Raw genomic sequence first — 16,299 nt, forward strand, 5'->3', positions numbered from 1 at the left:
TTGTATACCCACACAGTCTTTCTGCTGCAATGCTGTGTCTTTTTCTGTCTGAATTCATTTGAATCACTGTCATTGCATTAGTTCCCAGTTTTCTTCTGTCATTAAAATAGATATTTAAAAGAGTGTCCTTTTCCAACAAAAGAAATAAAAAAACCCCAAAAAACTAAAGGCATTCCATAGAAATCTTAATGGATTTTCTCCTTTTAAAGAGAAGCCCACACAGTTTAAACTTCATGCTTGTGTGAAAGCATTACCATCTGACATTTTTAGATTTTAAAACCTGTAACATCTCTACAGTTCCCAGATTAAATACTTTTCTGTTGCTTCAAATTCTGTAGAAGTTTTAGTTATAAAAAAAGAAAAAGAAATTAGCAAATTACTAAATCTCATATTTGTATCAGAGAAATGTGTGAAAAGAGTTTGAATACAGTTTTGCAACATGGGCATTCCTTTTTGGTAACCATTTTCATAGTACTGATAAAAGTCATGAGGTGATAGTAAAAATATTCCCAGTGAAGAGAGATTTATGCAAATGTTGGCTGTGAACAGAGGGTGAATTTGGGGCACAGTGATATGGGTTCATGTCCATCTTATTTTCCTGCGAAGTAAGGGCTGATTGAAATCCTTGTCATGTAGTAATTGATTCTTACACTGTCTCTCCTTGTAGGTATTTAAAATAAGAGCAAACACCACGCTTTCGCTTAATTAAGTCTTTCAACAAACATATAGAGAAGTATGAGACCCTTTCTGCTTTTATAAATCATCTCCATCTTCTGTGCTGAAGCTGCTTCTCCTGCTGCTCTCTTTTGATGCAGCTGGAGATGTGGAGGACAAGAGTGGGTCTGTTCCAAATGGTGACACTGTGTCGTCCAATAAAATCTCCTCTAGCCGTTGTTCCTCTTTCAAAGCTGCGCTGAAGGACAAATCCGTGAAGTGAGAAAGGGGATCAGAAAAGGCTGTAGATCCATCGCAGACATCAGAATTTTGTCCATGTACCAGAGGCATTTGTTGAGAATAGTCTACAGAGTTCTCCTCTGGGTAAGACTGCTGCTTGATGACTTGTGCTGCTAAATCGACAGCACTGAGCGAAGACATGACCGGAAGGCCGTGTGCACGTGCCTGGATCTCCAGTTCCTAACATTTCAAACAAAAATAATTAGACAGCAATTTTAAAAGAGAAAACAGTCCCTTCAGAACAATTGCAGAAAGTATACAAATCATGCATCATGCATGAAAATTTATTATACCTGTTGCCCAGTGGTGAGATTAGATTTTAAAATAATAAAATTTTTATTGAAGAAAATTTGTCAAGTGTTTTTATATTCCTTTTTGTCATTAAGCAACTATTCTATGGGAGCAGAAGAGGTAGACAGCCTCTCTAAAACCATTGCATACTGAATCCAATGAAGGTAGCAGAAAAATTTTGCAACTTGATAGTTCATTATAAAACTGTTATCCAGAGAAAAAGAAGATTCTTTAGTTGATAATGCTAATATTATACATATATATAAGTAAATCAACATATGTAAGATGATCAGTTTTATATCTACCTATCTACCCATCCCATTTCCATAGGTGTGTGTCTATGTTAGAATATTGCTTTTTAAGACATGAAGGGCTATGTTCTACCTCTTAGTGTCAAAAGCAGACATAACATAAGATAGTCTTTTACTGGGGAGCCTAATGCATTAAATACTTTGAAAGGGAAAATTAAAATACTGAAGGGAACTTTGTGACCAGTATTGATTTTTGATTTTTGGCTGCAGAAATATGCTTATTTCCTTTTTTTTTTTTTTGTCTTTGTTTCTAACACATGAAACTGTTTGACCAAATACTTTACTACTTTTCCACTAGTTACTTTATGCAAAGTATAATTATCAAAGAAATTTCCTAGAAATCTAAAGAATACACCCTCCCCAATATACACAGAAATAAAAAGGCAAAGTCAATTTATTTTTAATAAACGTAATTTGAGGAAAAATTATATAGATTAACAAAATTTAATGGGGGACAAATACTGAGAAAGCTTTGCAGTTCATGGCAACGCTTATACAAACCTGAATTCGGAGCAGAAGTCTTCTGTTAGCATGCTCTAATTTCTTCTGCCTGTGTTCTAATTCTCTGGCTCTCTGTTGTTCTTTTTGTAGCCACTTGATGTACTCCACCGATGCTTTTAAAATAGTTCCTTTGTTCCAGCGCATATCACTGCAGAATGTAGAGATAACCTTTTCACAATTGTGCATGTCAGCAGAATTCATAAGAACTTACAAAATCTTTTACATTAATATGAAATAATGATTTACATGACTATTATTCACTCTTAGATATTATTGCTTCTGAATGGAAATTTTAATAGAATAGTTAAGAAGCCCTTATATAGTAAAATTAATCCCAGAATGAAAATAAGTGTCAAAAGAAAGTAATAAAGTGACTTTTTGTGGGAAAGCTAAATGCAATATCATGATTCTACCATTACAGTTTTTATATTTTTAGTGAAAATTGCTTTTATTATTAACTCCGAGATTAAAATCTATGTGCAGTATTTCTGCATTAATGAACTAGGAAATATACATTACTGAGGACTTAAGCCTAAATTTTTAAAGATCATTTTGAATATACTACTTCTTTTACCTGACTTACTAATGAGGTTGCTTTTATGCTTGTAGAGAAAAAAATGATCTGTGCTGAATGCCGCTCCTCATTGATGACAGACCAGAAAAATCACACTTTCATAACCATAATGACTAGGGAATGACAAAAATCATGTTCAAAAATCTTGAAACAATTTAAAAAACAAGTTAAAATCTACAGCTACATGCAGACCTCAACTCAAAATAAAAGCTTTGCAAAACAATTAGATTAATCCTGTGCATCATTCAGGAAATCATGGTTTGACTTCCAGCTTACAAGCAGCCTCACTAGCAACAGAACACTTGTTCAAATTAAACTGTACAACACTTTCATGTATCCATTTATCCATCATACCTTCCTTTAAGTAAGGTCTTGGAACAATAATGAATTCTGCTAAAAATTTTTAATTTCTAATAAATTTCAGTATTTTATGATACAGGATGGGTTCACTGCATTAAACATGAAGTTAAATGGGCTTTATCCAAACTATTTCACTGCAAGTTGCTTAGGCTGAGCAGAAAGTTGGTCAAGCTTCTGGTCCCAAACCAACACAAAGCTGTTTTAAGAGCAAGTAGGAATCTGATGTTGGGAAGGACAAGCATTTTTTAATACCTCTTCTAAAGACGTATATTTACATGCTGTCATTTATGGAGGAAAAAAAATATGCCCAGCTATTATCACCTTCCCTTATTCATAGAATCATAGAATATCCTGGGTGGGAAAGCACCCATCAGGATTAGTGAGTCCAACTCCTGGCCTTACACAGGACACCCCAAGTCACACCATGAGCCTGAGAGCATTGTCCAAACACTTCTTGAACTCTGCAAGGCATGGAGCTATAACCACTTCCCTGGAGAGCCTGTTCCCAGTGCTCAGCTACCCACCTTTTCCTGATTTCCAACCTAAACCTCCCCTGACTCAACCTCATGTCATTTCCTTGATTCCCATCACTGGTCACAAGAGTGAAGAGATTAGTGCCTGCCCCTCCACTTCCCCTTATGAGGCTGAGCACCTTTAGAGATTTCTGCAGTGATTTATCTCCTGAAGGTATAGTGCAAAAGCCAGGCAGGTACAGGATTTAGGGACCCAGACCACCCAGATTTTCCAGAGGCTTTACCATGGACAAAACTTTATGGGGCTGATAACTTTAAAACACTAAGAAGCAAATGCAAAATTAGTTGTAATAAAGCATCACAGTGTTTAACCATGCCACAGAGTTCAGGTAATTTTCTAAAGATTTGGGAGTAACATTTTTTTTTTGATCCAAGAGTGCTCAAATTCAAATGTCAGTTATCTCTGGACAACACACAAACTGTGAGGCTCCTGAACACAGGGACCTGGCCTCCTCTCAGTGCTGCAGGCCAGAAATGCACAGCTTTTGGGATTAAAGGCTGAGGACGTCAGAGAGAAAATAATTGTTGTCTACAACCCTACTGTCTTAGGTATGTATTCTGATTTAGATATGATTGCCTGGTCAAAAAGGCTAGAGCAGAGGTGGGACTGGGAGCCAAGGGCAGCATACATCTCTCCCATGATGGCTGAATCATCTCTTGGCAGTGCCTCCGCCTTCTCCTTCCTGTCCCTGTCCCTCTTGAGCAGGTGAGAGGACAGAATTTCTTGCCAGCATCCCACAGGCACCCTCCCAGGAGAGGGCATTCTCCTCTCAAATGGCTTACCTAGGTTAAACTGTACTGGTTAAGGAAGCTTTTAGTGTGCATATTTTCTGGACAATCTTTCACTGCCATCACCATGTCACAGTTTCATTTCCACCTCACCGTTTTAGAAAGTTAGGTAAAAATACTGAGAGGTCTCTGCTTATGACTAAATTACAGTGGAGTTTGAAAGGCAGTAAAGGGTCTGTCTGTCTATGCCAGACCACTCATGAATAAAGAAGCTACATAAAATAAATAAAGTTAGCAGGACAAGAACTTTTCAGACAGGGATTCTCCACTGCCATCTCGGATATGAGCTATATATGCTAAATGGAGAAACACAGTCTGCCTTGACAAGGAGGTTAGTCTCTAATAAGTGCTAAAAACAAAACTAAGACAGGTTTGAACTGATGGTCCAAACCTAAAGATATAGTACTATGAAATCAGAAATAAACCCCTAGCTGGAAAAATGGAAATAATTGAGGAAATGTAACAGCAGCAGAAAAAAATGAATATACCACACATTTAGAAAATATATCATAGTGTTTTCATGAAAAAAAATTAATGAATTCAAAATTAGACAAAATTATTTTTGGTTGATTTTTCTGATTGACATATGAATAAGTCATATGTTCATTACTGTTTTTGGAACATTTTTGGATTAAATTAATTCATGTTACACTTAATATCATCTTGTGATATGGCTTATTTTTAGTTCATGTTTCCTTGATAGTTTTAGTTTTTATTTCTTTGGCAATTTTTTTCATAGTTTTGAATAAATCTTCACTGAAAGATTAATGCCTGGATTCAAACTGCCAGAGAGATGGACCTGGTCAGCTTTTGCATGAGATACATATGGATAGATATCTCTTGTGGTAATATTTACAGATCTGAGAGGCAAAACTCTAATGGAGAGTTAGGATAAAAAGCAGAGGTACTATTGTTATTTAAGAGACTGTTCTTTAACTGGTGTACACATGTGTATGTGTCTGTGCATGTGTGTGTACCCCACATATGGTTCTACATCACTTCTCATATGTACAAACACTGGTTAAATGAAGAATATTGAACCTATTGAACCTATTCTTCTTAAATGAAGAATATTGAACCTTCCAGTGTTCGAAGGCAACATAGCAAAGGAACAGCTGATCACCTTAGAAGTTAACATGTATTTCACTCTATGTCTCTCTTTACCAGGACCTAAGGAACATCCTGGAGGTGTGTGTGCTGATTCTGCATCACAGGCACTCTTCACTCATTGCAGCCCAGGGACAGCAGCCACAGGACAGTGCTGCAGAGCAGCAGAGGCTCTGTGCAGATGTGCAGGGCTGGCAGAGCAACAATGCAACTGGCAAGGATGAAGGCAAATTTGGGCTGGTAAAGGTGAGATTCCTGCATACCAATAATCTGAAGTGCATCTAGCTCTACAGACCAGGCAGGCAAGCAGATTCATCTATGATGGGAAGAAAAAGCAACTCAACATTTGAAAATTGATTAACTCAAAGCACAAGAAGTGCATTAGAGGAATTCAGAATTTCTCTGATCAGTTATTTGGTTTCTGTTATTTCTCTGAAAACAATGAATTCTAAATTGGGTGTAAATAAAACTACCTGAAAAGTTATAAAAATGTCACTTGGAAATTGTAGTTTTTGCTTTTTAGAGATTTGTTGATTGCACTTAGAGATTAAAACTGAAATGAAAAGCCCTACAAAGACATTTTTAGAACCCTTAAAAATTGAGGAATCACTAGCAGTTGTTACTAATTTAATTGGAAGTTTCTGTATGAAAACAGACAAAATACTTGCATTCCTAACTGTTTTGATTCTAAAAACTTAGCTATAGATCTACTGATTGTAGTGGTTTGACCAGGAAGAAGTGGGAATTGTGGGATGCTGTGGTCAAACCAATGGGTGCTTAGATTTTGATATTGGCACCTGGTGTAGCCAGTGGGTTTTTGGACACACCTCTGAGAACACACAGGGGTTAAAAGCAGAGCTTCGGGCCTGGGAGGCTCTCTTGGGACTTCGAGGGAGGGAGGTCAGATCTCCCTCCCCTGTCCAGCTGCTGCTGCTGGGCCAGGGAGGGGCAGCCATGCGGTAGGCCTGGGCCTGGACAGACATGGGGGGTGAGGAGGCCCTGGAGGATGGAAGGGTGGAGGAGCCCCAGGAGACATCGGGCAGCCATCCCCCCCCGGAGACAGATAGAGAGAGAGAGAGAGAGAGTGCAGCCTGTGTCGTTACCTTGAAATTCAGTAAACATGTGCTGGCAGCAGGCAGCCCAGCTGAGGAGATGGGGGGGGGTGCAGCCAGGAGTCCAGCCGCCTGGAGGAGTTTTTAACCCTTTTTGGACAATGAAAACCTTACAGAACATTAACCTTTCCTAGACGAGGGATAAGAGTGGAGGAGGACAGAGGAAATGAGTGAGTGATGAAGGTCTGGACCAGAGAGAGAGTGAGAGATGTTTGAAGAATGGAGAAGATGGAGTGGCATTTTATGCTGGACTCTTTTGTGTAGCCATGGACGGAGCCATGTTTCCATGAGATACAGAGACTGAGTCCAGGGGGAGAAATGTCCCAGTGCCAGAGAAGATTCAGTGTGGGTACCCCTCGGCCCCAGGGGGTATATAAAATATGGGGGGGACAGATGTCCCAAAGGTGAGATACTGTGCTTTTCTGGAACTGGACAAAGCATCCTTAAAAAGACAACCCTGGAAGCAGCCCTGGTTCCTGTTCGGTGGTGAGAGCACCGGAACAAGGACGGAAGAGGCCACCACGACACATGGAAGGACTCCCTCTCCTCTTGAGGAACTGAAAGTTGAGCATTCTAAAGGGTGGTGCTGGACCCAGAACTGGTGATTTTGGAAGATGTATTGTATTGGGAATTTAGGGGGGAGGAGGAGGAGAGTGTTTTTGTGAGGTTTTAATTTTCCTTGTGTTTTCTCTTTCTTTTGTGGGTAGTTTAGTAATTGTTTTTGTAGTTTAGTTAATAAACTTTTCTTTATGTTTAAGCTGGAGCCTGCTTTGCTTATTCCTGGTCACATCTCACAGCAGACACCGGGGAGAAGGTGTACTCATGGGGGCACTGGCTTTGCCAGGCCCAAACCATGACACTGATCTTCAGATATGGCAGGAATTCTTTTTTTCATTTTGATCTTTCAGTTCTATTAATTTGCTTTGGTCTGGATTTTTTTGGTATTCAGTGTTTTTCTGTTGTTGCTTTTTTGGCTTTTTTATTTTTCTTAATCATGATTTTTATTAAATGCATGTGTGGCACCATCCAGTAAATTCTGAAATACATGGGAAATTTTATATTCAAGCCAAGTCCTTTGAGAGCAGTAAGATGTTTTGCCAGTCTGGTCATGAGAAATTATGTAAAGGAGGATTGCTTCTTTCTTCCTGTGTGTCCATGTGGTAATTTGAAGTTTCTAGCAATCCACAGATATGTCAGTGAGTTTAATTAACAGAAGCCAATCAAAAATAATAAGATTTTTATGGAAAATTTTAAAAAAAGTAAAAAACACATTATGTTTCATTAGTCTCTGAATCCTGTCTCCTCTTTATCATCTGAATCTCTCTAAAAAACTCAAATGCCCAGAACAAAACATGTAACTCTCACCAAGCAGTTTCCTATATTGGATAAACAAAACATGGAAAAGAGACTGATCTTCAGCTCATTCCATTATTTACTATGTTGCAGGCAAAGGAGCTTCACTAGTTTACAGAAGTTGAACTCCTGTAGGAAGGATGGGAGCACGTGGCTATCTAAGATTAGAACTAATTAGTAAAAGCAGTGTTTGAGAGAGTGTGATAGGTACAGAGTTTGCCAGACACAGGCCAGTTACTAATAACAAATACATTTGCAAAGCTGAAACTGTTTGCAGAACGTTTCTCTCCCTGTTTCTGAGAAATTAGCTTTAAACTAAAGAAATTTGCTCAAAGAAGTGCTTGGAAGGACTTTGTACTTGTTTTGAGGACTTGCACAATTGCAAAGTGTTTTATTCTGAATGAGGCAGGAAATTTCCACTTTATAACAGCATGAGTGTACACAAGCTTTCCTCTGCAAGGAATGTGTCTGTGCTGGCTGCTAGAGGGTCTGTCCAGAGGCAGCACAGAGGTCAGGCACTGGTATGTGCAGAGAGCAGAAAGGAAAGAGTGAGAGCAGCCCACTACTTCTGCCCAAATTCTCAGCAGTTCTCTTAACATTCCAGCTCTGCAACATTAATAGAATTCTTTTTTCTCATTTAGCTTTCTGGGAATTTAAGTCCAACTACCATTAAACTGTTCTTGTGTAGGCATTGCCAGACTCCAATCACAATAAGGAATCCTGTTAACCACCTAAAAGGTGGATTCTGGAAGGCTGAACACAAATAGAAAGGCAGGTATAATTAAAAGGAGCAGGTTATGAGTTTTTCAGCAAAATATGGCTGAGTATTTCTGGCATTTTTAAATTCTATTTTTGAATTTTGTTCTTTAAAACCAATTTGCATTTCTGAATCATCTAGCACTTGGATATCTAAGCATTGAAAGTTAAACAAAAGAGTCATAGTTCTTTGTAACTTACACTTATCTTCATTTTCTAATGCTGATGAAGTGAACTTAAAACACCCATTCATTTATGTAATGTAATCCACACTTTTCATCATTAAATTAAGAAAAAAATAAAAAAGTGAAAAGAATAGGGGTTTAATCCAGTCAAAAGAAAGTCCCTGCAGAAGCTCTGCAGGAGCCAAACAAGCTCACTACATAACCAACAAAACAAAAGTGAAATAAAAACCCTACACAGCACTTCTAAGAAATATAAATCACAAAAGGTTTCCAAATGGCATAAAAATGTCCTTTTCTGTTTCTGATTCTGAATGTAATCTTCTTGAAGCAAGCCATCTGGGACAGGCATGCTAACCACAATGGCTTAGTTATAGTAGTGTTTGCTCTTCAATGCAGAGGCTGATTTTCTTCCCTGTCATTAGTCTAAGCATCAGTAAGCTTTCTCCTTTTACAACTAAGTTTCAACTTTAAGAGGAATCTTCTGAAATCAATATGAGGCAAAAATGCTATGTGTGATAAAATGTTACAGATAAAGTATGGTAAGCCATGATAAATCTCTTTCTTTCAAAGCAGAGGGGGCAGACTGGGGGCACAGTAAGGTGTTGTGAAGTAAAAAGCAAGAACTGAAAGAGAGAATAAGGATGCTGAGTTATGATTTGGCAAAACAAGACCATACCAAAAGGTAATAATAATGTTGATCTGCTCAGCCAATAAAAAAATTAATGTTTTGTTTATATGTTCAAATGAATATATTTCTGCCTAAAAATACAAATACCAAAAAAAACCCAAAACCACTACTTACATTTCTTTGAATTCATTTATCCTTGCACTAAGCTATAGCAAAATTGTATTGCAAACTGGTTTTTCAAAAGTCCTGCAGGTTTTGATGCCTTTTTTTTTCTTAGCACCAACTTAAAAGCTTTTCAGTAGGCCTATTTTCCAAAGGAATACTGATTATCAGCCTTTTGAAGACAGCAGCCTTCAAAATGTGAGATACTGAAGTTCACCTTGTGCCTTTGTAAACATAAACCACTCTGGGTCTAGTCACACTGCTCAACTCAGTCATGGGTTTGCAAACTAAAACAAGATAAGGCAATGATTTCAGAGTCTATACCTGAAACTTTTTCATCAGGCAGAAACACCAAAAACTGAGGGTGAAGTCCATCATCCACTTACTGAAGCAAAACTGCAGGTCCAGGTAAATCATTTTAAGAAAAGCTTAAATGATTACTCTAGGTATTAATGTTTTGATTAAGTTCACAAAGTCAACCTGAATCCACACCAAAACATGTAGGTGAAACACCTTTATAGGCAATCAAAAACTGCAACTGCAATTTTTACCCCATGCCCATCTCTAATTGCAGCATTTCCAGTTTCTATTTTTGCTTTATAGCTGCAAACCAACAGTGCCATCCACTGTTTTTCTGAGAAATCTTTCAATTACTTCCCCATTGAATACAGAAAGATGCACCAGCAAAATTAAAACACTTCTATCAGTTTCTGCTTGCAATGGATCACATGTCCAAAACTTTAGGTACTTAAGGTGTTTTTTAATTCAGTTTTAACACCTAATTCCATATTAATAAACAAAAATCATGCCCATTTATCCAGTCTTTGGTGGATGCTACAGAAGGCTCTGAGTTTGTGAATTCTCTAAAATGGATGCAGTATGTTAACTTTCTCTCTGGTGGCTTCACTTCAAATAAAGCCAACCTCCTACTTGTGTAAGCCTCACACAGCTTTGTATTGTTGCAGAAATCCTTAATGTAATCAAAAGTTTCTTGGTCTTAAGGTTAAAAAAGCTGAAATATCAATAGATGTTTTCATTTGGAGTATCATGCACATCTGTATTGACATGCAAATTACAAAGACAAAATCTGTATAATCAATTTTATGCAAGTTACAATCATGCTGCTGCATTGTCTTAAGTCTTCCCTGAGTGACAAGAGAAATCTAAGGCTAAAGTTCTGCATTAAAAATCACTCTGAATTGTTATTGTTAATCCTGCAATGGGCTTTTCTCCAAGGCAGCTTTTTTTCTGCTGATGACAAATATAAGCTTTAAGGGAATGCACATATAGTTCAAGAAATATGCATTTTGTGTTTCTGTAAGTATATGCATTAGTATAAAATGATATTATTATAGCAATTATAGCAATTATTACTTTTATCCTTGGATTTTAGGACTGGTGCTTTCCCTGCAATGAGTTGAGGACTTTTGAAAAATGCTCAGTCTACAGACTCTTAAATTGATTCTTTTTTTCTCTTAGTCTGAGGGCAGACAGTGGCAACATAAATTTTGTGTTATCCCACTAGAGGGCCATGGCAAGAGCTGAAAGGACCACTACTTCCTTCCCCTGAGATACCACACAACTGTGCTCAGGGACAGAGAGATGGACTTTCTGTTGGTTGGCTTTGTTTGTTTGTTTGTTTTCCCTTTAAGTGGCAGTTTCTCTTAAACACCCTGAAATTGCTTTAATATTATTATGCTTTCACATTATTATGCTTTCACATAAGTTTTTCAACAGGCACAAAAAATCTGTCAAAGGTTTGTTATTTCAGCAGCCTGATCTGAGCCAGTGACCTGGTATAGAAGATTTTGTATCCCATTTCTCAACCCTATAGCCAATATTCACAACTGTCTCTTTTCTCCTGTATTAATACTATAAACATTATTATAGCAAAGACAGTTGAACTCACGGATCATTAGACTTGGGGATGAGTGTGCCAAGCTCCTTGATTCGGTAATTAATATTATACCTTCTTCTTCTCTCAACTGTTAAAAAGAAACATTTACTATTTTTACACTGAAATATTTTTGGAGAAATTACACATAAAACATTTTAATTAGTTAAAAACATGTTAGTCAATATATAGAAAAAATCTTCCTCAAATAGCAGTCCCAACATGAGCTCCTATCTGTCTCTGCCTTACTCTCAGGACAAACTCTATCATTAGTACCATCTGTATCTTACCTGAACTACAGGGTTTTCTTCCATTTAGAATTCAATTTCTAGAGAATGAAATAGTCACATATTGTCTAAATGTGATCTAACATTTTGTTTTTCCTGATGTGTATATATTCTCTCTCCAGCATGCTCCCACAGAACAGAGATTTCAGCTTAGTGGAGTCTTGCTGGTGACTCCAACAGGGATACAAGACAGCAATTGATATTTTGGCAGAACTCCTGTTACAAATCAGAAGGTAACAGCTTCATTATCCCTTATTTACAATTACCAGCATTTAAACCCACAGAGAGTACATAACTACAGCTGTATCCACTTACTAAAACAGAGCAAGATTATGTCCCAAAACCACTTCGCCCCTGTACATCTTTCCTTTGGCGATAGACAGCACAAAAAATATTTATGATCATTTTTAAAAAATAGAGAAAATGAAAAAAACCACCATGATTGGAGATGTACGCTTAAAGTCTAATGGCCAAGTTTTGAATATAAATACAAACAGCCCAGTAGAGGTAAGTTATAAGTGTTCAGCCAAGGGCATCCTAGTGGGTCTTCCAAGGCTGACTTCAATCTTCTCATACTCATATGAGCACGTCACTTTCAGTCTCAGCCCCACCACCTGGATCACTTTCAGTCCTTTTCTTCCTGTATATAAAATGGTTTGCTTTCTGTCTGTGTGAGGCTCCTCGGTTTGTGCAGCAGTCAGTTATTTCCTCCCTAGCAGGCTCAAGCTCCAGGAACAACCTGAGTGTTATTATTTACTCTGATAAAGTACTCTGCCTTGGGGGGATGCATTATCTTGTCTTGCTTTCTATAGAAACAGGAATTTCACTTAACAAATTAAAGCATCTCAGTTTTTTTGGTGTTGATTCACATATTCAGAAGACAGGGTTATAATCCTCCTTAGTGTACTGCTCTGTGAGCCCTTGTATCAAATTGCAATGAATGTGCTGGATCTTGTAGGAGAGCCCAGTGTGCAAAAACACAGAGAAACTGGAAAATTTAAAAGATATATTTCTGTTTTGTTGGCAAAATAATTGCATGGCAAACAAAATTGAAGAATTTGCTTTTACTATACTGTCCTATGGCATATTAGCTGTTGTTTAATTAATATTTACACTGTAAAAAACTCTAAGATATTCATCAAAAGGTAGTCAACTAAGCATTAGCTATAAAACAAGCCAATGAAAAAATATCTTTACGAGTGAACACTTGCAGAATTCCTTTTTCTTTATATTTTTGCCATTTTTTTTTCCTGAAAAGAAACTTCCAGTGGTTATGTCAATGAGTTAGAAAGGGAGATTTTTAAGCTTGGAAACATGTTGCAATAGAACTTTCCTGATGTGCATCTGTAACCTTTCCAGAGATATCCTGAGTTATCAGCCATATTTGAACAATCAAGCTATATATAAGCCAAATTAGAAAATTATGTTTCAAACTGCATGCACAGGATTGTAATATGACATTCTTTGTTTGGAAGCAAAAAACCCCAAAGTTAAGAAACATTAGGCAATGTTTAAACTCTGTCTGTTGTGTGAAGGGGCTCCACTTCTTAAATCAAACTCCCTTTTCATGGTTTCATTCAATATACAGTCTTTGAAAGGAACTTTTTTTCAGTACCTTTATTACTCCTGTTATAAGAATGTACCAGAACATTCCTGTGAAATGGAGGCCTTAATTCAACCTGAAAACTGAAAGTTTGTATCATTCCAATCAGCTTTCAAAAACTGATTTTTCAGACCATCACTAAGAAACCTGATCCCCTTAAAAGAGTAAATCACACTGATGAAGCCTTTATATTCACTGCATGATTATGTCCAAGCCTTTAGATAGCAGAGCTATGTCCAGAGAGCCTCTGGGCTCTGCAGTGTACACCTGGAGCCCAGCCAAAAGAGATGCTGCCTGTCTGCAGTGCCCTTCAGTTTGGCTGCCAGTGGTGAGGGAAAGTTCTCAGATGTTTCTTCTGGGATCAGGAGGGACTGTGATAAGCCAAAGCAAACGGTGGAGGCAACAGTAAGCCATGGCATCCCTGATGTATCTATGATGAGCCTCTCTTTCCCCTTGTAGCTCCAGGTAACTCCTACCCAACCCCTTTCTTAGTCCAGCAAAACTCCCATTTCTGCCCTAACAAGACAGAGAGCAGCTGCACTGGCATTTCAGAGATTATATGCTAGCAACACGTCTTAAAATCTTCATGGTCTGCCTGTAACCCACAAAAAAAAAATTACAGACAGATATAAGGATGCCTTCTGGAAATCCTAAGTAGCAGAATATTGTCCACAGTGATTGCTAGCACATTGTGCCAGTGGATGTATAATTTCGGGTATGGAATTTCATACAAGTAAAGCCATAAATCCCTCTTTGATTAGTGGATATCAAATAGCCAGAGAAACAAGACAGAAGTAAGATAATAAAGATATAAATAGTGGCTATTAACGAATTACTAATTGAGGTATAAATTCATAGAATCATAGAATATCTCAAGTTGGAAGTGATTCATAAGGATCATTGAATCCAACTCCCATACTATTTCTGTTGGAAGAATGGGAAAGGAGAACTTGAAAATTCTAATACCTTTATTCAACACTTTCCAAAAAGAATCCTGCAGCCTTTTTGTTTCAAATTATGCTTTAGAGGGGAAAATTGTGTAATTTTATAGGCAATCTCCCAGTAATGAAACTGATGGCATTCTTTTTCCTATTCTATATATATACTAAAATATTTTCTATTTTTGTAATTCTAATATTTAGACACTGAACTATGAATTCTACTTTTCTAAGACTGTTTCTCTAAAACCAACATGCCAATCATTTGCACATATCTGCACTGTTGTCCATCTAACCTTAAGAGGTTAGCAACCACTTAGAAGTTATCTGATGCAATTTTTTTTTCCTACCCCATTACCCATAAAGAGATACAGTCTCTTGCTTTGGCACTTCAGTAAATAAGATGTGAAGTCTGGATTTTCAGTGTTGTTTTTCTCATAACCTGCCTCCTTTCTTTTCTGCTTTGCGCTGTAATTCTTAGAGAAAACATCAAGTAAAGTGTGTTACAGTGAAAAAATAACAGCAGGAGATTTTATGGAAATAAATTAATTGCAATATGCAAAGTATTTTGAAAGATGAAAGTCAGAGACATGAATTAATTTCAAGAAAGAAAACTTTATGGTCAGCTGTTTTTGCAGTCTGAGTTGGCCTGCTGAGAGGCTGGTCTAGAAGAAGAGCAGAGATGTGGTAGCTAATGTATCATGGTTTTGCATTTTCCATACATTCCATGTAATGAGATGGAAGATGAACATATACTTACTGAGGTTGTGGTTATCCTTTTTTTGTCTCTCCTTCGCCATTGCTCTTGTATCTGCTTCTGACAGAAAGTAACATTTATTAAAATAGTCCTTAAAATGCAATTCCAGTACTTCTTTCATCTTCTGAAAATGGCCTCTTGTCACAGAGACCAGATTTCCAGTCCTTTTACAGCATTACTTTTTTATTATTAAAACAGATCACAGACAATCTTTATTCTACCAGTACTAAATTTTATGCAAGTCTGGCAGGTTGCTTAACATTTTTTATGGTACTTTTTTAAAATGTAAGAATATAGGAATGCTACGGAGGGGTATTTTTCTCCAATTTCCTGTATTTTACATCAGGATAAAACTTACAATACACTAAGGTGAATATGGATTTTCTATATCCCATAATGCAAGAGTTAATCAGATTTGTAAGATATTGAATAAACTCACTGTTTCCTCTGAGTGACATTAACAAACTGTACATGATTTTTAGCATTCTTTGGATTAATTGAATGTAACTTTTAAAGTTTGTGATCCACTAATATAGCTTTACCTTGAATAGCCTTATTGTAAAATTTTAAAAGACGTATTTGTTCTACCCTGGAACAAATTTAATGGATGATAATGATTTATATTGTTGGTCAGAAGCCAACATGTGGAACAATATACTGTTTTCTAAAATATTAAGATTTTTTTAGAAGCACAATGTTCATAAAAACAGGAGTAAATAGAGAGTTTCTGAATTTCTAAAGAGAAAAAGAGAAAGAAAACATTTCTCATATATCTTTGTTCTTTTCCTTAAATGCAACCAGAGACTGAAAATTCTCAGGAATTTAATTATGGATATCTTTCTTCATGGATAAGATTCAACTTTTAAGACACACGCCATTTGCTTATGCATTTATATACTAAAATCTCAGAGTTTTTACCTGTGAGCTCCCTTTTTACTGGTAGATTAGCTGGGCAAGAAGCATTTGTGAGACCCATATTAGCCGGTGCCATTCCCTGGTCACTGTTATATATATCCAAAATGCTGCTAGATAGCTTGAGGGGTAGGAAAGGAAAGAAGAATAAGGAAAAAAAATTAAAATAAGTAAAAGACTTAAAATATTTTTTTAAAAACCGATGCATGCAAGGAGAAAATATCTTTGGATATGAATCTGGTTTTCTTTAGAGGGAGTATATGTACATGTATCTAAAGGGAAGGATTCCTGT

The 16,299-nt window shown here is 37.0% G+C and overlaps 1 protein-coding gene across 1 annotated transcript in view; it reads right to left on the reverse strand.

Moving 5' to 3' along the window:
- Window positions 1-504: 504 nt before the first annotated feature.
- Window positions 505-16,299, reverse strand: part of TFEC (transcription factor EC) — an 84,132-nt gene continuing 68,337 nt past the window's right edge. The window contains exons 4-8 of the mRNA XM_058805360.1: window positions 16,014-16,128; window positions 15,099-15,155; window positions 11,526-11,601; window positions 2,058-2,205; window positions 505-1,134 (exon numbers count right to left, since the gene is read on the reverse strand). Of these exons, the coding sequence (XP_058661343.1) occupies window positions 754-1,134; window positions 2,058-2,205; window positions 11,526-11,601; window positions 15,099-15,155; window positions 16,014-16,128 (777 nt within the window). The 3' untranslated portion in view covers window positions 505-753. The remainder of the gene's footprint in view (window positions 1,135-2,057; window positions 2,206-11,525; window positions 11,602-15,098; window positions 15,156-16,013; window positions 16,129-16,299) is intronic.

The sequence above is a fragment of the Ammospiza caudacuta genome, chromosome 5 (genome assembly GCF_027887145.1).
Source record: "Ammospiza caudacuta isolate bAmmCau1 chromosome 5, bAmmCau1.pri, whole genome shotgun sequence".
NCBI lineage: Eukaryota > Metazoa > Chordata > Aves > Passeriformes > Passerellidae > Ammospiza > Ammospiza caudacuta.